Raw genomic sequence first — 25,654 nt, 5'->3', positions numbered from 1 at the left:
CTGGGAAAGCTGATGCATTGGGGGAACTGCAAGCCTTCAATACCGATAGCACGAGGTGCCTGCCTATGCAGGAAAGAGCCAGGCAGCAGGTGTGCTCCTCGTAGGGGGCTAAGGAGTTGGGAGCTTATCCTGAAGGGACTGGGAAATCAATGATGGGTTTTCAGCCATGCAAAAATGTGGTTAAAGGTTTGAATTTGGCCATGCCTTAGATCTCAGTTCAGTTCTGTAAGCCTTACTCCCAAAAACCACTTTAGTTTGCTCTGTACCTGCATGGTTGATAAGTCAAATGAAGACTAGTGCAGAGTTGGAACAGAGACTGGGCATCCTTCTCCCCCGACTCTCTCTGTTCTGAGGTTTGCCTCTCACTTTCCAGCAGCCCTGGTTGAACTGGGCTCTTTCCCCAGGCTCCTTTGGCCTGAAGGTCTGCAGGTTTCATTTTGTTTTGTTTTTCTCTCGTTTTTAGCCACCCAGACTTGCCTGAGCCAGGACTGCAGTCACCACTTTTAGAGCAAAGTCACACACAATGAGAAACTCTCTTCTTGTTGCTTGCTCTAGATTTCCACATCCTGCTTTTTCTCATCTCCAAAGCCCTCCAGTAGGCTTTTTGTTTCATTTGTTTTTGTTATTTTTCCCGTAATTATTTGTAGCAGGATGTGTAGTTAGATGCTCACCCTTTTATATCAAAGTTGGAAACCAATCCTATGCAGTTATAAACTTTCTACAAAGAAAACTACAGGCCCACATGGCTTCATTGGTGAATTCTACTAAGCATTTAAAGAAGAAAACAGTACAAATTCTTCCAGAAAATAGAAGAGGATGAAACATTTCCAAACCTAGTTGGTGAGGTGAGCATTAACTTTATATAAAAACCAAGCAAAGAATTACAAGAAACTATACACCAATATCCCTGATGATTATAGATACAGATTCAGAAAAAGCCATTTGATGAAACAATACCATTTATTATAATAAAAAGTTTCCATAAACTAAAACTAGAAGGGAACTTTCTTAATCTCATAAAGGCCATCTTAAAACACACACACACACACACACACACACACACACACACACACACACCCTCTAGCTAACATCATACTTAAAACAGTAAAATACTGAGTGCTTGCCCCCAGTCAATAAGGTCCACTCTCACCAGTTCTATTTAGGACTATAAAACAAGGCATGAAAAGGCAGGCATAAAGGTCAGAAAGCAAGAAATAAAATTGTCTCTATTTGCACATGAGGATGGTGTACACAGAAAACTTAATAGCTGATGAAGTTTCCCACTTAGGGAAAATATAAAACAGGAAGAGAAGAGAGCATCTTGGGGAATGCCTTCAAGGATGGGTAGAGTATTAACAACTATGAGAGGAAACTGAGAAAGGAGATAAAATTATATTTCATAAGCTCTTTGCAAAAAAAGCAGGGAATTCTGTCATACATTTTAAAAAGATTTATTTAAAATAACTAAGATTACAAAAATATTGAAGCCTTAGCAATCGGGGATATTCATTCATCTAGAACATCAAAACTTCACAATAAGGAGGAAATGAAAAATTGTCATATATAAACTTAGCAATACAATCACTATCTGCACCATTCAATCACAGTAATAAATGAAACAGAATTACTGGGCCAAGGTGTTTAAATGGTACTTAGAGCTGAGGTGGTTACAATGAAATGACTTGAAATTAAGAGTAATTATGCCATTCATGACAAACTATATAATGCTTATAACATGAGATGGTGAACTTCAAGCCTAAATAATATTTGATTTTAGATACAATTTCAAAGAAAATGCTATTATATGTCTTTACCTATATTTTCAGTAGATAGAAAAGTATGTTTAATATATTTTCTACCAACTATTAAAACCATAGATTTTTGGTCCTTGGGCTGCAGTCATGTATTCATCATTAACATTCTATCCCTAATTCAAAGTGAGGTAACAAGTTTCATATAATGTTATGAAATACAATTTTATGAAATAGTCTTTTCTTTAAGTAGGAGGGTTTTATTAGTGTTTTCCTTAATGTGTCATAATGATTTTGATAAGCTTGAACTAAAAAGCAAGGTCAAACTGTTACACTGAGTTCTGTTAACATAAGCAATTAAGTCTCTAATTGGCATGGCCACTGCAAGATGCCCATGAACTGATTGCTACTCTTCTCAAGGGCGAAGATTAAAGTTTCAGTAAAGTGCAGTGCCCAGCTACATAAGATACTGGTTGTGGTGGGCAAACCTCAGACTGAGGGCTATAGCCCAAGATGAAGTCAATTTTCCCTGCACTGACCTCAACTCCCAGCCCAAAGTGACTGTTGGGAATAACCTTTGTTGTATGTTAAAATACAGATTCAGAGAATCCACCCTATATGAATTATCGTCTCCAAGGATTTCTATTTTTAACTTATCCAGAAGATTTTTATTATCAGGAAAAGTGTAGGCACTCTATCTTAATCTTTAGAATGAACTTTCTCAAACATCAATTTAGTGGATCATTATCAGGATGTTTTAAAAAATAATATATGAGTACAGAAAAATAAAAGTGCATCACAAAAATAAGGGAAAGTATTGTTTTGTGAAACCTCTGTTTTAAGTATGGAAATGTATATAGATGTATAATACACACACACACACACTCACACACACACACACACATATGCAATTGTATATGCAGATATATTTATAAATGCTTATGTATTATGTATGGGGTGCCAAAGTAAAATGTATTTCTTATCTTGGGTAGTGATCAAAAAATGTTTGACAGTACTGCTAGAATATAAGGAAAAGATGTGGAACTACAGAAAAGAAAACTACATGTATTTCCTGCTTAGGAGCAAGAATATTAAGACCGTTAGGTTTGTCATACTGACCTGATTTTATACTGTTTTTATGATCAGTAATAAATTGGACAACTCTTACTAAAAACAATTATTTTATTATGGCAGCTTTAATATTTCATGATAATGAGATGAGCACTCTGAATCTCACATCAACATTGTTTTCCATTAAACTTCCTTAGTAGCTAGAAAGGAGGTATATTTATGTTGGAGTATATTAAAAAGGTAATTTACTCTAGTTTCAAACCTTAGAGACACACTTTACAGTTTCTTAACCTTGGCATTATTGACATTTTGAGCTCTATAATTTTTTTTGTTAATCCTCACTTGAGGATATTTTTCCATTGATTTTTAAAGAGAGTGGAAGAGCGAGGGAAAGACAGAGAGAGACATTGATGTGAAAGAGACACATCGATTGGTTGCCTCCTGCACACTCCCCGACCAGGGCCCGGGCAGGGGAGGAGCCTACAACCAAGGTACGTGCCCTTGACTGGAGTAAAACCTGGGACCCTTTGATTCCCAGGCCAACGTTCTATCCACTGAGCCAAACCAGCTAGGGTTCTATAATTCTTTTTGTGGAGAGCTGTCCTATGTATTGCAGGTTTAACAGCATCCCTAGTACTAGATGCACCCCTTTTCCAGTTGTGACAATCAAAATGTTTTCAGATATTGTTAAATGTCCATAGGGGACAAAATCAACCTGGTGAACCACTACTTTAACAGGATAATGCTTGCCTGTACTACTTTAAGACACAGTGAATACTTGTAAGACTCTTGCTTCTCTTGCTTGTGATACAATTATCTTTTTTTTTTTTTTAAATATATTTTATTGATTTTTTACAGAGAGGAAGGGAGAGAGATAGAGAGCTAGAAACATCGATGAGAGAGAAACATCGATCAGCCGCCTCCTGCACATCTCCTACTGGGGATGTGCCCGCAACCCAGGTACATGCCCTTGACCGGAATCGAACCTGGGACCCTTCAGTCCGCAGGCTGACGCTCTATCCACTGAGCCAAACCGGTTTCGGCGTGATACAATTATCTTAAGTGGAACACAATCTGTAGACACCAACAGAGTCTATATATTTTTAAATTCTAGAAAATATAAACACACATGTATCCTCTCTCTTTAGGATAACTATGAACATGCTACTTTTGGTATATGTAGAGAATTCAGAATTAGTTTTAAAATGTGACATCTCCCACTCATTCAAACAAATAATTCTAAAACCCACTTTGATCTATAGTCAAAGATTCAATGAAATTATTTTACCTTTAGGGCTGAAATTATAGTTTGCTCAGCTGCTGGTGGAAATGAGCACTGACTGGAAACCACCTAAAACAAAGTTTTGATCCAGTTAAACTTTTGTTTAAGCTATTTTTAAAAAATATGTTTTTATTGATTTCAGAGAGAGGAAGTGAAAGGGAGAGAGAGAGAGATAGAATCATCAATGAGAGAGAAACATCAATTGGCTGCTTCCTGCATGCCCCCGCCTCCCCATCATATGCCCTGACTTGGAAATTGAACCAGCAACCTTTTGGGATAATGCCCAACAGAGCCACACCAACCAGGGCAAAACAGGATGATTACTTTAGAGTAATGTCTCACAAATGTTTTAAAAATGCATTAGCATTGTTCTGGCCATGTGGCTCAATTGGTTGGAGCTCAGTTAAACTAGGATGAAAAATACTTTCCTGTATAAAGCAAATATATACTTCAAATAATCAAACCTTAAGAGGAGCTAGTTTCTATTACTCACTCTACATAGATTTTAATGATAAAGTTATAACTTGAAAAGGTCGGTCTAAAGCTATATTTATGTATTTCTTTAAAAATTTTCACTCTTCTAGGTTGACTGTAATTTTAAACAGTCTTTAAAATACAAATGTCAGAGCATTTGAGATTTTGCTTCCTATCAATGCTGTCAGTTTGGCTCAAATAAACTCTTATAAAAATTTTTAAAAATAATAATGAAAATAAAGTACAAATGTCAGATTTTTTTTATAAATCAATGCAAACATTATAAAAATTCTAAAAGTCTCAATAAAAGCATTTAAATCAGGCTAAATAAATACAACACTTCATTGCTTGTGGTGCTTTAGAGTAATAATTAAAGAAAATGGAAAATACATCATTTATTTTTTATTCTTTATTGTTGAAAATATTACAGATGTCCCCCTTTTTTCCCCATTGACCACTTATAGCCCACACCCTCCCCCCTTTACCATACTGTTGTCTGTGCCCATGGGTTATGCATATATGCATACAAGTTCTTTGGTTAATCTCTTCCCGCCCACCCCTGCCATGTATTCTTTTTATTTAGTTTTATTATTTACTTTTCTGAGATTCACTAATAACCCTTTAAAATATATTTTGCTCAGTGTGTGAAGTGTACATTTTTAGAAACCGCTCCTTGATAAAAGGACTTGTTAAAAAGTTTAGTAAGTGAATAACAGTCACATAATTATTCTAAAATACAACCTAGTATATGAAAGGTCAAGTTTTAAAGAACATCACCCAATCTTTAGCATCCTTCAGGCTTCTAAACACTTATCTCCCTACCTACTGAAACCTTTGAAGATGAGATGATTTTTATATAGCAAAAACAAGTGACTCAAAGTCAAAGATGGGATGAAAGTGCTTTCCTAAGTAATTATGAATATAGTTCATTTTAGACATATATATGAAGGCACACAAGTTAAAGTTCAGTAATTTCTTTAAAAAATGGCAAAAAGAATATATATAGCCATCAGTGATTATATCATAAAAATTCACAGTTTTCATACAGCTCCTTCACTCTTTTTGTGAAAAAATAGAACCTTTTGACAAGGAGGGCTTAGAGTTCTTACTCTGTCATTAGCTTTGCTGTAAGTTACTACCAGTCACAAGATATCATTATGCTTTTTAATAGGTATGGAATGGATAATTTATCCTTACTTTATTTGTTCAATAAACTGGATTATAACAACCAAACTTGAGAATCTATAGTTCATGTGTTTTAAACTAAATGTACAGATAAAAAGTCACACAAATAAAGGCAAGGGTAAAAGACTGTATAAAGAGACTTAATTCCTCAGTTTATTTTACAGTCATCATGTTTTCATTGCATTATTTTGCAAAAAAAAAAAATTAAATAATTCATAAACTGTCCAACTTTGAGGCAAGAAGAAAGAAAAACTTGAAATTAAGTCACAAGCATAAAGATAAAGGTTACCTTTGTTACTGATTGGTGCAATTTGAACAGTGAATTCACTACTGCCACATTTCTCCTCTGCCCTTCCGTAAGAGGCCCAATCACCTGACTTGCATCTCCTTGTGTGGAAAGCTGTAAGAATTCAACACAAAAAGAAATTACCATAATGGCGGAGGTGGGGATGGGGTGGGATTAATGCCCCTCTGACAAAATGGTAACTGGAAATATTCAGGTCAAGCTTTGGACTTTCAGCACGGCAGGAACCTCTGTAGAGATAACACCATGGATATGGAGGTAACCTTGCACAAGAGAAACAGCCTACATCAATACATCACAGCTGATGGACTCCTGAGGGGGTGTGAACCTAAAGTCTAGTATGTGCTGTTATTTTGATACATCAGCATATATTCCTGGGGAATACTTTCTGGCAACTGTCAAGGAAAGAAGGGGGGGGAGGAAGGGAGGAAGAAATAAAGGAAGAGAGGAAGGAATAAAAATAAACCTATATTCTATGTACATTTGACAGTCATCATAATATTCCAATGAAATGAGTGGTGAAAAGAGGTATTACTCTCATTTTTTATAAATTAAAAAATAATTTTAAAGGAAGTTGCCTAAGATTATAATAATGATATGAAAGATCAGTAGAAGTGGTATTAGAACTTTCTCCTCCTGACCTTTAACTTACTTCTAAATGAATGAGTTTTAGGGAACAGGACCTGGAATGGTTTATGAATCAATCTAAAATGATTATAATTCAATTAAAAAAAATCCACATATAAATCATTCTCAGATTGATCATATTTTAATCCATTCCTCTATAACAATTACTATTTAAAGGCAAATTAAACCTGATCAGGACAAATAAAACATGGTGCAAGTAACTCTATGAATGTGGATGCATAACTCAAACATATGAAAAACTGGCCTTTTAGGAGTGTTCCTAATAGTGAGCCAAATAAAATGTGAGAGAAATACTTTTTTTTTCGTTTGTCTTTCCTTTTACAAACATATACACATATATTTCCAAAATGAAACTCAATTCTCACTTGATAAATTTCTACTTGTGGTAATAAAATAATTTTTAAAAACATTTGAAAATGGCAATTAAAATAAAGAGAATAATCCTTTGTTGAAGTTACCACCCATGATAACGGCTATTAAGTCAACAAAAGGTTTTGACATCAGGTTAAATAACTGTAATTTATTTAGCCTTTTCTTATGGACAGTCACCAACTTGCAATCAGGTTGTGTTCTAAAACAACCACTTGTAGTTGGTGGGCCAAAAAAAGCCAGTTTTCTTACAGAAATTAGGTGAAAAATTAATGGTTGGAATCTCAGAAGAGCCTACAAAATCCAGTTTAACCCCTAAATGGTAAACTGATACTAATAAAAGTTCTGAGCTCCCATGAAACAGCAGGAGATGTGGGCTCTGTGCTATGATGAAGGTGGGGAAGGCTCCTGAATAAGCCACTTGAGAGATTGAAGTGGCAATGGCTAGTGGTGTCAGAGGTTATGGCATATGTTCACTAGTGTTACAATGACCAGTGTTTTTGTGCTATTACCTACTTTGTTTTAAAATGACTCAGAGCTAAGATCCTTGAGGGGGTAATGTGGTAGGCAGTTAGACAGACCTGAGCAGAGCAAGGACCATGGGCCAGGTACAGAAGGCCACCAGGGCAGAAAGGCCCAGGTGCTTAGCAGAGGGTAAAACAGATAACAAGGACCTCCCCCGAGGACATCCTTCCTCCTCTAGCATATGTTGGTCATGTGATTTGGCCCCCCTCACTTTCCATGTTGCTGGTCATGTGGCTCTGACCCTCCCCTGACCTTTCCTCCCCTGGCCTGTTGCTAGTCATGTGGTAGATACCTTTAGAGGAGGAACAAGGGGCAGAATAGTCTCATAGGACCCCCATACCAACCCCTGGCAGGACCACTCCCTTAAGCATTAACCCCAGGGATAACACCTAGGCCTCAGTTGTGTTTCAGCTCCAGGCCCAGAAAAGCAGCAAAACCAGAGGAGCGATGCCATGGCTGACCTCAGGACCAGTGACTCCTGCCCTGGCGCCAACCTACCAGCGGAGACCACAGCCCTGAAAGGGCCCACCTGGAAAGCTGCTGAATATTCTACTGAGACCCACCCTTGGGACCTCCCCTAAAATCCCCACCCTCAAAAGCCTGAGGACTGAGGACCCAGCAGCGCTCCCACACCTTTCCAGTCCCTCTCCTTGACCCTTCTCTCTCCTAAGCTCCAAGGGCCCCTTCTTTTGCCTCTGTAACTTGTTTCCTGAGCCCATTTCTTCTGTCACTCACTTCTTTTACCTCTGTGACTTTTTAAATAAAATTTCTCTTAGTAACAAAAAAAGTGACTTTATCAGAGCTGAGTAGGGTATATATGGCTGCTTGCCCCTTCTCTCATCTCTTTGGAAACTCCTGAGTTTCCTTTTTCTTTAAATTTTGGTGATGCTATGAGCCTTCTTACATTGCTAAGGTATCAGTTTTCTCTTTCTGATCTTCTCATTTCCCCTGATCTTGGTCTAATGTGCTTTAAAATGGGAACTAGAGAACTAATCACACAAAAGCTGGGAGACTTTCCTATGAAATAAGGGTATACTTTAGGGCAGGGGTCCTCAAACTACGGCCCGCGGGCCACATGCAAATACAAATATTGTATTTGTTCCCGTTTTGTTTTTTTACTTCAAAATAAGATATGTGCAGTGTGCACAGGAATTTGTTCACAGTTTTTTTTTTAAACTATAGTCCGGCCCTCCAACGGTCTGAGGGACAGTGAACTGGCCCCCTGCTTAAAAAGTTTGAAGACCCCTGCTTTAGGGCATGGACATTTTGATATCAATTCTGGCAGTTCTGAGGATGCTTATTTTGCTTTGTTTTTTAATATATTTTTATTGATTTCAGAGAGGAAGGGAGAGGGAGAAAGAGATAGAAACATCAATAATGAAAGAGAATCATTGATCCGCTGCCTCCTGCACGCCCCCTACTGGGGATCGAGCCTGCAACCCTGGCATGTGCCCTTGACCAGAATCGAACCCGGGACCCTTTAGCCTGCAGGCTGATGCTCTATCCACTGAGCCAAACCAGCTAGGGTCCCAAGGATGCTTTTATTTCCTTCTTGGTTCTTATTTATACTTCAGACTGTTGAATTTGTCAAATATTTGACTTTTGATTAAAAAAAGGAAAGGTTTCACTACATATTTATGTATATAAAAACAAGAACAGGTTCATTCAATCACTGAACAGATTCAGTGGTGACATTACATCTTGACATCAGACTAAACCTTCACAATTTAAAATCTGTTATCAAAGAGAAGACAACTTGAGATGGGTTCCCTTTTGAATAGTTAACATGTTACCAAAAAGCTGGAAACAAAATTAAATCTTGTCTATACATGAGAGATGACGAAGACCAGCACACAGGAATAAAATATAGCTTTGTAATTCAAAGCTGTATTGCTCATAATCTTGTATTTCTGTTACAAAGAGCTTTTATCAACTTACTTTACTCATTAACCTCCTTCACACCTCTATGCTCCTGTCCCTGAAGTCAAAATCTCCACCTGGCTCATGGGGTTTGGTAACCACAAAGGGTGGGGAAGGCAAACACAATTTGCCAAGAAAGAATCACAGAGCTTTTACTTTATTTTTCTTCAAGGGCTTTATGCTTTTGAACAGATGGAATTTCCACCTACCCACAACCAATCACCAGCTCCGAAACACTGGCCTGTTAATTAAATTTAGAGCCACCAGTCTGCATATTTTTAATTCTTTGAGGAAGAAAGAACTATTATTCACTGTCAGGTATAATGAGCTTTCCCATTTTTCAATAATGAATGCCATAACTAATTTATTAATCAAAGAAAAACTCTTCACATACAAGCATTTTAGAATGCTTCAAAATTCATTATCTGTTCTCCACTCTAAACTTTAATGTGGAGTTGTATTTTAAGTCTATCTTGTTTATATGTCCCAAATCAGTCACTATTATTTCTTATTTTATGCAATTAAGGCTTAGATTTATCTACATGTCTACCAATTATTTGTGTTTACTGTTACTTCTTGTTATTCAATCCTTCCTTTTAAGTTAGATTTCCTCCTTCTTTGTTACACCCACCAATAAATGGCTTCCCTCTGACCCAGAGTGAAGGCCTAAGCCCTTCCTATATCTTGCAATGGCTGGAATGATGTAGTTATGGTCATAGGCTCAAGTATATTGGATTGGATACAGGAATTCTAGGAAAGAAAAAGCAATGAATTTAGGAATCCAGGGATATAAGCCAAGCTGAAGAAACAGTCCTGAGAAAAAGAGGCTTTGGGCTGAAGGTACTACTTTATGATGGTGTAAATTAAAGTCCAGAACACAGATTACTTCAACAGCTACCAGACTTCTGTTGAAAGACATTTGCACCTGCCTCCTTCTTAAAAGCCACTTGTACCTGCTTCCTTTGCCCCATTCAGTGTGATCAGTCTCTTTGAGTACTAATTAAATTATTTTTTCTGTTAAAAACTTGCATATGGTAAAAACTGAAATATAAATAACTGAATTCAAGGCATAAAATGAAAAACAAAAGTTCTCTCTCCCCATTCTTAGACCTAACATCCACAATTATACACTAATGGTGTCTTGTGACCTTCTGGAAAAAAGAAAAAAAAAGAAGAAAAAGCATGAAACCTTTATATATCTATTTTTTCCTTACAGGTGGGACAACTACATGCACTATTTTCACCTTCTTTTTTTAGCCTAATAATATATCTTAGAGACTTCTCCAAATCAGCACATAGAAATGTTTACAAGATTATAAAGTACTAGAGGACAAGTGCACAAATTCGTGCACCAGTGGGGTCCCTCGGCTTGGCCTGCGAGATTGGGCTGAAACTGGCTCTCTGATATCCTCTGAGGGGTCCCAGATTGCAAGAGGGCACAAGACAGGCTGAGGGACACCACAGGTGCACGACTGGGGCCAGGGAGGGATGCGGGAGGCTGGCCAGCTGGGGAGCAACCGCAGAAGGGCTCCAGGTCATATCTCTCTCTCTCTCCCTTCCCATCTTGCTCAGTCCCAATCGGCCAGATCCCAGCAGCAAGCTAACCTACCAGTTGGAGCATCTGCCCCCTGGTGGTCAGTGCACGTCATAGCAACTGGTTAACCAGTTGACTGTCTGGCCCCTGGTCAGCGGGAGGCAGGGCTGGCAAGCGGGTGGCTCCAGGCCAGCCAAGGCGGGTGCCAGCAGGTAGAGGGAGGGGACGGTGATCAACGGGCGGCAGTGACCCTCGGTGGGCGATGGGGGAAGGGCTGGCTGCTTGCCTGCCAGCACCATCCCCCTGATTGTCTGACTGACGGCTTAGGCCCGCTCCCAATTTCCCAACTAAATAGGGTTCTCAGCAAAGACAGTGCTTACATATGTTGTGAATGAACAAAAGTAAAAAGAATAAATCTACATCCAAGAAAAGATGTCTTATATACACAAACACACACATATCCTTTTATTTCCTCTAAATTTCCAAAATATATAGCATATTATCGTTAGTTTTGGTTAGTTTATTTTAAGAAATTCTTCAATGTTTAAACAGGGGAGATGTGGGTGGTTGCTGAACTAAGAATATGGAAAAAAGGCAACCTTTGTGCACTGTTGGTGGGAATGCAAATTGTTGCAACTACCATGGAAAACAGTATAAACGTAACTGCTTTTTGACCCAGTGATTCCACTTCTGGGAATATATCTGAAGAAGCCCAAAACACTAATTTGAAAGAACATGTGCATCCATATGTTCATTATAGCATTATTTACAATAGCCAAGATTTGGAAACAGCCTAAGTACACATCAGTAGATGAGTGGATAAAAAAGCTGTGGTACATTTACATAATGGAATACTATTAGGCTGTAAAAAATAAAGAAATCGTATCTTTTTCGACAGCATGGATGGACTTGGAGAATATTATAGTAAGTGAAATAAGCCAGCCAGAGAAAGACAATTTAATTACCATATGATCTCACTTATTTGTAGAATTAATGAATAAAATAATTTAACAAGCCCTAACCGGTTTGGCTCACTGGATAGAGCGTCGGCCTGCGGACTCAAGGGTCCCAGGATCGATTCCAGTAAAGGGCATGTACCTTGGTTGTGGGCACATCCCCAGTAGGGGGTGTGCAGGAGGTGGCTGATCGATGTTTCTCTCTCATCGATGTTTCTAACTCTCTATCCCTCTCCCTTCCTCTCTGTAAAAAAAATCAATAAAATATATTTAAAAAAATAATTTAACAAAGTAGAAACAGAAGCAAGGACACATAGAACAGACTTACAGCTGTTAGGAGGGGAAGGGGGCTGAGGGACTGAGTGAAAAAAAGGTGAAGAGATTAAGAAAAAAACTACACACATCACACACACACACACACACACACACACACACACACACACACACACACACACACACTAGTATGGTGATAGCCAGAGGGAAAGGCGTGGGGGAAGGTGGAAGAGGGGGATAAATGGGGATGGAAAGAGACTTTACTTTGGCCGATGAGTGCATGATGCAGTATGCAGAGGATGTTCTTTTGAATTATATATTTGAATTATATATTTGAAATCTGTATGGTTTTGTTAACCAATGTCATCACAATAAAGTCAACTAAAAAAAATATGTTGTTTTGGTATACTGATTATTTTGAGCAGAAAGTACTTGAAAAACAGCAAATGCAGAGAGAGGCTTTTTGTGCATTCATCTCTCTACCTAAAGGCAGATCCTCCAAAAGGAACTCAATTGTCGTGTATCTTCCCAGGAGGAGTTTCACCAGGTCCCAGGAGGAGTTTCACCAGGAAAGATTGACTCAGTTTCACAGGAGAGAAAACTAGAAGTAAACATCACACCCATACAAACTATTATATTTCCCATCTATTTTTCTAAGAGCCCATTCATCCTTTCTAACAACAATATGCTCTCCCCTAAGTAGCCTATGTTCCACCCCCTCTTCTCTCCCTCTATTATAGCCCAGGCCAGGTGGCTCAGTTGGTTGGAGTGTTGTCCCGTACACCAAAACGGTTGTGGGGTTTCAGTTGGAGTGTGTACAGGAGGCAACTGATCAATGTTTCTCTCTCACATTGATGTTTCTCTTTCTCTCCCTTCCTCTCTCTTTAAAATCAATAAATATATACTCAGGTGAGGTTTTTTATTTTTTAAAAAAGTGGTATATAAACTCTTAAATCTCATTTCTTTATTGATATTCACTTTTTTCCCCTGTGATGCCTTCATACGTGTATTATTAAAAAAATAATCCTGGCCCTAGCCCATTTGGGTCAGTGGATAGAGCGTCGGCCTGCGGATGGAAGGGTCCAGGGTTCGATTCTGGTCAAGGGCACATGCCTGAGTCACAGGCTCAATCCCCACCTGGGGGAGTGCAGGAGGCAGCCAATCCATGATTCTCTCTCATCAATGATGTTTCTATCTCTCTCCCTCTCCCTTCCTCTCTGAAATCAATAAAAATATATTTTAAAAAAAAAGAAAAAGAAAATTTCATTTTAAAAAGTTTAAGGAGCATAAAAAAAAATTGATTGATTCTAGAGAGTAAGGAAGAGGAGAGAGGGAGAAACATCAATTTGTTGTTCCACTTGTTTATTGATTTGTGTATGTACCCTGACTGGGGATCAAATCCACAACGTTGGTGTATCAGGATGACACTCTAGCCAACTAAGCTACCTGGCCAGGGCCACTTAAAATTTTTTTAAGTCAACAAGTTTCTGTTAACCTTTAGCACAGTAGGTTTGGTAGCCATGAGTAATTTAGGGTCACAGATTATGTGACCAACACTATAAATTTAATCAGATGTTTGTTGATTTATTTTTATTTTGTCAATTCCTTTTGCCATTATTGCCTTAACTGAAGTCACAAGTTACCATTACCACTGCTTCCTCCTGCTGGAAAAAATGTAAAATATCTCCTAGTAATGCTGGCTCTTCCTTCTAATGTTGTTCTTAGGTGGGATCATCTCATAAGGATTATCTTTCTCACATTTCAGTAATTACCCTAAACTCTATTAGACATAGTACTGAATTTCATTTCTAGAAATAAAACAAGCAATAAACATCATAATAAAGCTTCTATAAAAACACCCTTGAGAGAAAAATTAGTCATCGAATTACCTACAAAGAGCTTTGATTATCTCTATAGGACCAGTTTTCAAGAAACAAAGTTTAGAAAAAGAGGCTTCTAATTTATTTGCCAAGGCTACAAGAACAATTGAATGGAAAATAGTACCATATTACTATGCAAACAAAATGTGACCATCCTAATAAAGGTAGGAAGCCTCATGATATGACTATTATCAACAAGGATCATTTCATACAAATTCCTTCAGTTCAATTTGTTACCAACATATCTAAAAATTATTCCAGCACCAACTGGAACTACTAGGACATAGGTAAAACCAGATTACTTTATTTTCTGACATTTCAATTAGGAGCAGTCAGAGAGGCTAAAAGATATGGCTGACTACCCTATAAAGACAGGTGTGATGTCAGATTTTGGCACATTCTCTAAAATTAGTTCATAAACGGCAGTTAAATATATATTAAAGCCTTGGTGTTTAGATTTCAGTGAGGACCCATATGTACTAGTTAAATGTGTGCCTAACTTTAAAATATTAATGTACAGAATTAAGATTATGATTCCATTACATAGCTATTGCTTTAAATACATGCAAACAGCTGAAAGTATAACTATGGTAGAATAGCCATTTTTTAATAAATGCAACCTTTTTTCTGGTTTAAATTCACCAAAAGTTTCAAAAGTTCACTAAAGTAAATAAAATTTTCAGTCAATTCAATATTAATTATTAGTCCAGTATTGTATAATTAGTAATTTTAAACACAATCATGAAAGTTTATAGAAGGGATATCACTTACTAGCTGTTCTGATTTTACACCATATAACTGGATGGTCTTGGCCACGTTTTTTGACACAGCTAATGTGAGGTTTGCATCAACAGCAGCTACATTTAGTTCACTGGAGAAAACAAGAGCAGACTTTATTAGCAGCACTGTTCATGAGCAAAGTAAAGAACAACATATAAACCTAAAACCAACAAGCGATATAGTAATTCTTTTTATAGATTTCATTGATTGCAAGAATTGCATTGTTTCAATTTCCCTCCTAAATTCAGCATTAGAAAAAAAGTGCTTTGAGATGGCTTGGTTAATGACCAGTTTCTCATTAATGAAAGCATACCGCTGTGGGTTTAGGCAGTGATTATGAGAGTAAATTGTGTACAGATTTTAAAAGTAGCACTCTTGTGAACACTGATAAGTGCAATTAGAGACACTGCCTATCACAGACATCTGCAAGGAAATGACAGCTCTTGAATAGAAATGATGACCTTGGAAGGACATGGGCTAAAAGTATAAATTACAGGAGATACATTAAGATACTCAGTTTCTAGAAATTATGCCAATTCATGCTATTTTGTGTGGTTCTGTAACTATATCAAAAGCATAGCAAGAATTTAATTTTGAATTATTAAAGTATGTTTATTTTCAACTTTAACATTGAATTAATTGGGACATCTGAGCTATCAACCAAAAAAAAAGTGAAAATACCAGGAGCTAAAAATTGCATGAAAACCCATATAGAGGCAGAAACCAGGAGAAGTAATTATTGTATCTGAAATAGCAGAATAAATTTGGCACCAGATTCTCTATATAAAGAAAATGAAGGACTTTGAAATAACACTAGTACATACTATGTGTGACAGAAATGCTTTTTCATACAACAGTGAGACATAATGTCTTTAATGTTCACTTTTAAACAATGGCATAACTATGCTTCTGTAAGCTCCACATTATATTTGATTACAGCATTGTCAAGCTGCATAGAGGAAGGGGGAAGCTGCTCCTTTAATATTTCCATAAGCAGGTCAAAGAGACCAAGCTGAAGCCAGGACTGTTTTTGTCACTACCATGCTACACAGATAACAAATACATTAGGGTAAAAAAAAACCTAAACCTAGAGTCAGGACTTTGGAAAGTCATGGTAAGTGTGGAGAGATTTGGGATAAAATTGCTGGCAATGTAGATACTTTATAGATATATTTGTACCTGGAGAGATGCTTATGTAAATTATACCTGTGGGTTTTTAGTCTTATTCTCACATACCTCAGAATTACTGTCATCAAATGTGTAGTCTAAAAGAATCTAGACATTTCTATACCGTCATCCTATATTGGTTAACTGTTATTTTTACTCCTCAAAGTGTTCATCTACAAATGTAAAAACCTACTGTCATGACAATTTGTTAGCTATTATGGGAACTGAGATAGTTGCAGTTGCAAATTAATCTGGGTCAACTGTAAATTTCTGAAGGCAACATTATAATTACATTGTCTGCTAGCATTCAGGTGGCACCTCTGCTAGGCTACCTTCCCTTTTGGGAATTTTAAAAGCTGCCACATTCACTTAGAAAGCTTAAAATAGCAAACACAAGCAAGCTAGTGAGGATTATAATCCTGCCTATGCCATGAAATACTTTGTGAATTTAAGAGAAGAAACATTAATCTCTATGGTTTAGCTTCTCAATTTATAAAATTATTCCTATACTTTCCTTTGTAATAGTAGAAATTTACTATAGCATAAAGAATTTGCATCATTGACAAGGTACAGAATAATTAGAATAGACTATTTTTTTACAGTATTTAAAAAATGGTTTCATTAATTGGAATCTTAAGTACTTTATGTGCACTCATTCACTACTTATATCAAAACTCTTGATATAACTGCAGGACTAATCTATGTATATAAAAGGCTAAGTGACTGTCCGTCTGTCCATCCATCCGACTGGCCAGTACATACGACACGCACTGGCAATTTAAAAATAAACATTGACTTACGATACATATCAAGCTATTGCTGGTGCCAATCGCACGTGTGTGTTTCGATCTGTCATTGTTGATAGTAAATTTGGTTGACACTTCTATTATAGAGAAAGGGTGAATAGTGATTAAAATATTTCTTCTAATTAATTTCCTTTCAATGTGCACAAATCCATGCACTGGGCCACTAGTTACTTAAATAATTTAAGATAAGTTAAAATATATTGCTTTCATACATGACTAATAAACATGGCAGGCATTTTAATAACATGCCATTATATTAAAAATACATACCTTGCTATAGTTTTAATAATACCTTCCAGTTCATCTGAAGAAGGAGGATTACGACCACCAGGGGGGAAAACCAAGTTGATAGGGTCAAAGAGTCGAGATAAGGACTTCGATAGATAAGCAGCCTCATAGGGCTGTATTGAGTCTTTTAAAGCCTTTTCTGGACTGTGGAAACAAAATGTATTAAAAATGAACTTAGGCTGCAAGTGCCTTTCTTAAAAAGCAAATCTAAATAAAATGTAACTACATGCAGAAAAAGAAAAAATTTTGTTTAAATATAAATAGAAATACATTTCATAATTAAACATTTATTAAGGACTAAATATTTTAATTTATACATAAGTCCTAGGTATAAATGTAATATAACATACACCAATACTTACTGAAGTAAGTCTGTCACTTGAAACTCAAAGACTAACACTGTAAAATCTTCTTAATTTCTAATGGGGCTATGCCTTTACTTAGCAAATCCTATCTTTACACAGTGTCATGTCTGCAGAGACCTGTTCCACTAGCTGTGATTTTCAACCTTTTTCTTCTCATGGCACACATGAACTAATTACTAAATTCTGCAGCACACCAAAATATATATTTTTTCCTATTCTGAAAAAAACAGAGGTATAACTTTTATTGATTTATAAAAAAGAATAACAACAATAATAATTACCTGCACTTTTTGTTCCAAAGTGATTTTAAAAAATATCAGATGCCTATCTATAATAATAAAAGTGTAATATGCTAATTAGACCGGACAGCCGAACGACCTTCCAGTCATCATTCCGGACGTCCTTCTGGACAAAGCCGCAGCGTCGGGGGCCAAAGCAGAGGCAGTTAGAGGTGATCAGGCAGGCAGGCAGGTGAGTGGTTAGGGGCGATCAGGCAGGCAGGCATGCCAGCAGTTAAGAGCCAGCGATCCCAGATTGCGAGAGGGTGCAGGCTGGGCTGAGGGACCCCACCCACTCCTGTGAACGAATTTCGTGCACTGGGCCTCTAGTACTTATATATAAGAATTTCTGGTACCAAGAACTAACCAATCAGATGCAACCTTATTATGCAACATGACCAATAAGATGCAACTCTATTATATGACTTATATATTTATGGTTCAAGACAGGGCATTGTCACCGGACAGGTATTTTGTGTGAGCTGTTGTCACTTTTTTATTTGACAATCTAAGGGAAAAGAGGTAAGTGTCCCTGACTAAATAGTCAGGTATTGCATGTTTTAAAAATTCTTGCAGTTGCCCTGGCTGGGTACTCAGTGGTTAGTGTGGTTCGATGCATCAAAGTTGCAGGTTTGATCCCAGGTCAGGAAACATACAGGAATCAACCAATGAATGCATAAATAAGTGGAACAACAAGTCAATCTCAATCGCTCTCTCTCTCTCTCTCCCCCCTTCCTCTCTCTCTAAAATCATAAAGTTTAAAAAAAGAAAAGACTGTAGAGGTTTTCTTAAAAAAATGAAAAATTAAAAAATCTTGCGGTACACTGGTTGAAAATTGCTGCACTCGCTCAATCCTTTTCACCCATAGCTGGCACCTCCCATAAAGCTTACTGACTGGCAGAGAAGTATACATACAGGTCTAGGTTTTTATCTGCCTTCCCATGCCCAAACTGTTACTAATAAGAATGAGGAGAAAATAAAAAGTATTTGTTAATGTCCTACAATCACATAAATACTCCCCACTGGAGTTCTAAGCTAATTTGTTTTACAGTATTCTTCACAAATGAAAATGTAACCTATTAAACACTTCTTTTCCTCTGTACTCTTCCTATGCCTTCAATTATTTGTGTTGATTTTCATTTAGCAGTCCAGAGTCTTAGAGTTTTAGAGTTTTCCTCTGACAATTATTATCAAATGTTTATAACCATTATTTCTGTCTGCTTTCTTACTCCTATAATTAATTCCTTAACTTCTCACATCATCCCTGTTTATGACCCTTTTACCAGCCCTACCATTCTCTTTTGCCCTGCCACTGTCTTTTTCTTTTTCTTAAATAAATCCCCCTTCATCCTAAATATTAACCTTGAAAACAAATGACCTGCTCCTTCATGTATACAAAGCCTGGCTTTCTCCTTTCCCACTCTTTCTGAACAACTGACAAGACCTAGATGTCAGAATGCTCTTGGCTCTGTGTCATAATTCCATGGTTATCACTTGATACTTTCTCATTCAATAAGTATTTCACTCGACACATATTTACTGGGAATACCGTGTACCAGGCCCTTTTTAAGTGCTGGCAAGATACAGATTTAAAATGCTTAACACTCTAGTAAAGAAATATGCAGGCTGCCCTGACCAGTGTTGCTTACTGGTTGGAGTTGCCCCCGACACAAAAGGGTCGCAGGTTCGATTACTGGTCAAGGGCACATGCCTGTGTTGCAGTTCACTCCCTAACACCTGGTCGGGGTGCGTGCAGGAGGCAACCAGTCGATATGTCTCTTTCACACTGATGTTTCTCTCTCTGTCCTCTCCCTTCCACTCTTTCTGAAAAGTAATGGAGAAAATATCCTCAGGTAAGGATGAAAAAAAAGAAATATGCACGTAAAGTATAACAGATGAAGACAGAAAGACCACAATGGGAAAAATGAAGAACTAGTGCCTAAATCTGTTAGAAGTAATCCTATACTGAAGTCTATGACATCTCTTTAAATGTCTTCTGTTTTTCCTTCTGTCATTTATTAACCTTAAGAAATGTCTTCCCCAACACAATGCAATATACAACATACAAGATGAAGTACTTTATTGTAGAATTGTACACCCGAAGCCTCTAATTCTATAAACCAATGTCAACCCAATTTAAAAAAAAAAAAAGCATCTTCCCTCTTCCACAGAAATGTTAGCCCTAACAATCCTCCTGCTCTCCAATGCTCTAAGGTTCCTTGGAGGCTACAATGTCAAACAGGTAACTTTTTTCACTTATTTCTGTTCTGTGCCAGGAATCCATCTACCTTTATTTTATCTCTACTATGGAGCTTCCTTTTATCTGAGCCAACATTTTGAACTGCTGCAACTCTAACATCTCTAAGCTCGAGAACTTTTCCACACTCCTACTCTCCTCTATTTCCCTCCCTCCTACAAATACTATTAAGTCTTCACAATTTGTCAGGGACTTCCTAAATGTAGGAAATGTAGCTGCGAAGTCAGTTCAAAAATTCTGTCCTCAAAGTTTACATGCTAATGAAAGTTATACTAAATAAATAAATAAATAAATAAAATTTAAATGAGTTAAGTATGGAATAAACCTGTCTATTGTGGTCTTTCTGAGTTAATCCTACTTGGAGTTTACAGAGCTTCCTAGATAATATAAATGTTATAATATTATTTTATATATAATAAAGAGATAATATGCAAATTGACCATCACACCCTAAGATGGCCACCAACATGTGGTTACAAGATGGCCAGCAGGGGAGGGCAGTTGTGGGCGATCAGGCCAGCAGGGGAGGGCAGTTGGGGGCAATTGGGCCTGCAGGGGAGGGAGGGCAGTTGGGAGGGACCAGGCCTGCAGGGGAGGGCAGTTGTGGGGGACCAGGCCTGCAGGGGAGGACAGTTAGGGGTGACCAGGCCAGCAGTTGGGGGGGGGAGGACTAGGCCTGCAGGGGAGGGCAGTTGGGGGCAACCAGGCCAGCAGGGGAGGGCAGTTGGGGGCGACCAGGCCAGCAGGGGAGGGCAGTTAGGGGTGACCAGGCCAGCAGGCGAGGGCAGTTGGGAGCGATCGGGCCAGCAGGCGAGGGCAGTTGGGAGCGATCGGGCCAGCAGGGGAGGGAAGTTGGGGAAATCGGGCCAGCAGGGGAGCAGTTAGGTGTCGGTCAGACTGGCAGGGGAGTGGTTAGGGGCAATCAGGAAGGTAGGCAGGTGAGCAGTTGGGAGCCAGTAGTCCCGAATTGTGAGAGGGATGTTCGACTGCCCGATTAGGCCCAATCCCTGTTGGATCGGGCCCAAACCGGCAGTCGGACATCCTCTGAGGAGTTTCAGATTAGAGAGGGTGCAGGCTGGGCTGAGGGACACCTCCTCCCCCAGTGCATGAATTTCGTGCACTGGGCCTCTAGCTTTTCAATAAAATCTGTAACTGCGCAGAAACTCCATTTCTTTAACATGACACTTTCTATCCATCCACTCCCTTAATCATTAAGCCCTTAAGACATCAGATTCTGGACAGCATTAAACTGTCTTAAGAAAAAGCCTCAACTAATACCTTACTCTAGTGAAGCAGAGAAGCAGCCTGAGGTCCTCTTAGCCTACATTTCCTGGCGGGAACCACTATTTCAAAAGCCAGGGGAAGGTTTATTAAGACTCCAGTATTTTCATGGTACCACAATAAGGTAGAGTTGCCACTCCTTGAGTGGTGCTTAGGGCACACTTCTTCTTTTTTTTTTATAATATATTTTATTGATTTTTTTACAGAGAGGAAGGGAGAGGGATGGAGAGTTAGAAACATCGATGAGAGAGAAACATCGATCAGCTGCCTCCTGCACATTCCCTACTGGGTATGTGCCCACAACCAAGGTACATGCCCTTGACCAGAATAGAACCTGGGACCCTTGAGTCCGCAGGCCGATGCTCTGTCCACGGAGCCAAACCGGTTAGGGCTGGGCACACTTCTTGATCTCATTTGCCTGAAACTGGCCTCAGCTATGGGAAGCTGTTAGCAGGCTGAGCCCTGCAATTGGGAGGTGGGGGCTGTAGATGAAAAAAAGAACTTCTATGGAAAGTAATCTCACAGAATACTCTGATCATTAATTCCTAATTGGGCTGGTCATGGTGAGTATTCACGCCTTAGGCCTATAACTTCTTTGGGGAAACATTTTAAACCAGCCCTGTCCATTTTTCTAGGTTAACACATTTCTGAAATACCAGAAGTAGTACCCCTCAAAAGGAGGTATCAACCCTCAAGAGAGCACATAATCTCATTAACTATCCTGTAATCTAATGCCCACCCTACTTTCTCCAATCCTCCTTACATCCCCTCCTTAATTTCAAATGCATAAAAGAAACTGTCAATCTGTTATTCTCTAGAGCATTTGAGATCTTGTTTCCTGGCATATGTTATCAATTATCAATTTGGCTCAAATAAACTCTTATAAAAATTCTCCAAAGATCTGGAAGTTTATCAAGTTGACAGGGCAAAGGGAGCCTTTTGTTCTTTGTTGCTGCAGTCTCAAGTAGAGTGTATGCCTTGCTGAGATAGAATGGAGGGAAGAAACAGTTTTGGCTCAAATATCACAGGCTCTTCAATAAATTCTTTCTTACTGAATTTTCATAGATTTGGAGTAAATGATTTGTCATTTGCTGTTTGCTTTTAGGACCATTTCCAGAGGCTTTACATTGTTATTTTTAGTCCTAACCAGTTTCACTGGAGAGTGGGTCAGTGGAGTGCTAACCACCCAGAAGTCGATCTTCTCCTATTGTGTCATTAATCAATTCTAACGATGCTTCTGTATCTACCATTCCACATCTAGGCCTCCAAAACCTTTATTTTGCTATGTTAAGAAATCAATTATCAGTCCTCATCTTCAACTTTTCTGTAGTATATGACACAGTTAACTGATCTTCCTTAAACTTAAATGAAATTCATTCTTTGGGGTCGCACACTACTGTGAGTTTTTCTCCTCTATAATAATTTTCTTGCTTAGCCTCCATTGCAGGCTGCCATCCCTCTGGCCAATCTATGAATTTTGGAGAACCTGTTTTGGGCCAGAGTTCTCGTTTACCTTTATATACATCTTCCCTATGCAATCTCCTCCAATTCCATGATTTTTAAAAATGGTTACAATGATGACTCCCAAATATGTATTTATAGCCTTGATTCACATTCAACTACCTTTTCAACAACTCTATTTGCATCTTCATTTCAACAGTTTCAAAAGTAAATTCAGTACTATTCCATGAAAGAAACGTCTTCCCTTCTTAACAGTCTTCTCCCAAACTTGTTCAAGTATATCTCTGGTTCTTTTCCTCTCAAATCTAATTTATTGGCTTGCCCTCTAAACTGTATTTTTTTTGTTATTGTTGTTAATCCTCATCCGAAGATTTTCTTTCAACTGATTTTTAGAGTGGGAGGGAGGGAAAGTGGAAGGAGAGAGAGAAACATCGATGTGAGAGGGTCACATCAACTGGTTGCCTGCACGCACCCCAACTGGAACTGGAAATCAAACCTGTAACCCAGTTATGTGTCTCTGACCAAGATATAATTCAACCATAGTATTTTTTTTTAAGTGAAAAAAACATACATTTAAAATCACCCATGAAAAATCCAACATTTTTCTTACAAGGTAGGTGATAACAATCTGTTATCTGAGTCAGCTTCCTCACTATAAATATGATTCTAGTGTTTAAAGGTGTGCAAATCAAATGATTTGGTACGCAAATAAAAATTTTAAAATAATACTTTTTCAACATAGGAGGAAAAGGTGGCTGCTCTAAACTCGAGATGTATGTTGTTTTCCAATGTGGCTCCTAAACATGAGTGATCTAAGAGATTTTCAGGTTTAATTTTGCATATGTTCAATTTTTCCCTACCAGGGAACCTATTCCAGCATAAGATTAAGACAAAATCTTAACATGCCAACAAACAGGTTTGATTAAACAAACATACTCATAATCTGGCTTTTTTGGTATGAATATGTCTTGTGTATCATCTTCCATGTGTTGTAAGTCAACATAGAGGTCTGTGGTTCCACTTGCATTAAATTTTCCTTGAATATTTTGGCTGTACTGTTGAAGACGCTTCCATAAGTCATTATAAAGACGCAATAATTTAGGGTATTCTCCTTCAAATGCCTGTTTCAAAAACATAGAAGCTGCCAAGCAAAACAATAAATGCATTAGATAAATGATAAAACAAAATGTAGCTAGAAGTTTCTTTTGTATATGAAGATGATGGGACAAACAGCTTACATTACAGGTCAAACCAAAGGTGTATTCCAAAGAGGCCATTTAAATAATTCTGGTATAGTTTTATTAACCAATGTAACCCCAATAAATGCAATTTAAAATAAATAAAATAATGCTACCCTGGCCAACTTGGCTCAGGGTTTAGAGCATCAGCCTGCAGACCAATGGGTTGTGGGTTCAATTCTCAGTCAAGAGCACATACTTTGTTTGCAGGCTTGATCCCGGGCACAGGTCAGGGCCCATGCGGGAGACAAACAATTGGTGTGTCTCTCTCATATCAATGTTTTTCTCTCCACACCGTCCCCCACCCCCTTCCACTCTCTAAAAATCAATAGAAAAATATTATTGGGTGAGGATTTTTTTTTAAATTCAGCAAATCTAGTCCATCTACACTAATAAAAGAGAAACATGGTAATTAGCGTACGACCGCTACCCTTTTCATTGGCTAATCAGTGAGTATATGCAAATTAGCTGTCAGCCAAGATGGCAGCTGGCAGCCAGGCAGCTGGAAGCGAACATGAGGCTTGCTTGCTGCAGTGAAGGAGGACTCCAACGTTCCCCGCCTGCGCTGCTGGCCTCTGAGCTACAACTCTAAGCAACTATGTACTATGTTGCAAACATAGAAGATAAACAAAACCCCAGAAACCCGCTTTCAGTCAGCCGGGCTTTAGCAACATTGTATCGATGTTTTCAGCAGCGAGGCCTCAGAGCTAAAGCTGGCCCAGAATAAAAAAAAAAAAGAAAAAGAAAACAAGGAGCGGTTGGAAGCTTCAGTCACTCGCTTCCGGAAAACAGCCCTCAGCCCCTCACCCAGACTGGCCAGGCACCCCAGTGGGGACCCCCACCCTGATCCAGGACACCCTTCAGGGCAAACCAGCCAGCCCCTACCCATGCACCAGGCCTCTATTCTATATAGTAAAAGGGTAATATGCCTCCCGGCACCGGGATCAGCGGAGCAGCGAGGCTCCCGGCACCAGGATCAGCGTGACAGGGGCAGCGCCCAAACCCCCTGATCGCCCTCTATGTGTGACAGAGGGCGGGGCCACAACCTCCCTATCTGCCCTGCTCTGTGCCTAATAGGGGGGGAGCTCCCCAACCCCCTGATTGCCCTGCGGCTCTGTGTGTGACAGGGTGCAGCGCACCAACCCCCTGATCGGCCCTGCTCTGTGTGTGACAGGGTGCGGCACCCCCCCCCCCCCAAGGGCCCTGCTCTGTGTGTGACAGGGTAGAGCCATAACCTCTCCATCGGCCCTGCCCCGAGTGTGACAGTGGCGGCGCCCCAACCCCCTGATCGGCCCTGCTCTGTGAGTGATAGAGGGTGGCGCCCCAACCCCCCTCCACGGGCCTTGCTCTGTGTGTGACAGGGTAGAGCCATAACCTCCCCATTGGCCCTGCCCTGAGTGTGACAGGGTGCAGCACCCCAACCCCCTGATCCGCCCTGCTCTGTGTGTGACAGGGGGCAGTGCCCCAACTCCCCTATCGGCCCTACTCTGTGAGTGACAGGGGGGAGCTCCTCAACCCCCTGATCGGCCCTGCTCTGTGCGTGACAGGGTATGGAGCCCCAA

At 39.0% G+C, this 25,654-nt stretch overlaps 1 protein-coding gene across 2 annotated transcripts in view; it reads right to left on the bottom strand.

Moving 5' to 3' along the window:
- The window catches only part of COG5 (component of oligomeric golgi complex 5), a 172,125-nt gene that overhangs the window by 34,979 nt on the left and 111,492 nt on the right, over positions 1-25,654 (bottom strand). For both annotated transcript variants that reach the window (XM_006085383.3, XM_023751073.1), the window contains exons 12-16: positions 23,791-23,995; positions 17,196-17,357; positions 14,944-15,043; positions 6,053-6,163; positions 4,111-4,173 (exon numbers count right to left, since the gene is read on the bottom strand). In XM_006085383.3, coding sequence (XP_006085445.1) covers positions 4,111-4,173; positions 6,053-6,163; positions 14,944-15,043; positions 17,196-17,357; positions 23,791-23,995 — 641 coding nt within the window. The remainder of the gene's footprint in view (positions 1-4,110; positions 4,174-6,052; positions 6,164-14,943; positions 15,044-17,195; positions 17,358-23,790; positions 23,996-25,654) is intronic.

The sequence above is a fragment of the Myotis lucifugus genome, unplaced genomic scaffold (genome assembly GCF_000147115.1).
Source record: "Myotis lucifugus unplaced genomic scaffold, Myoluc2.0 scaffold_18, whole genome shotgun sequence".
Classification (NCBI taxonomy): domain Eukaryota; kingdom Metazoa; phylum Chordata; class Mammalia; order Chiroptera; family Vespertilionidae; genus Myotis; species Myotis lucifugus.
Note: the sequence above shows the minus strand (reverse complement) of the source record. Positions and strands in the feature narration are given on the sequence as shown.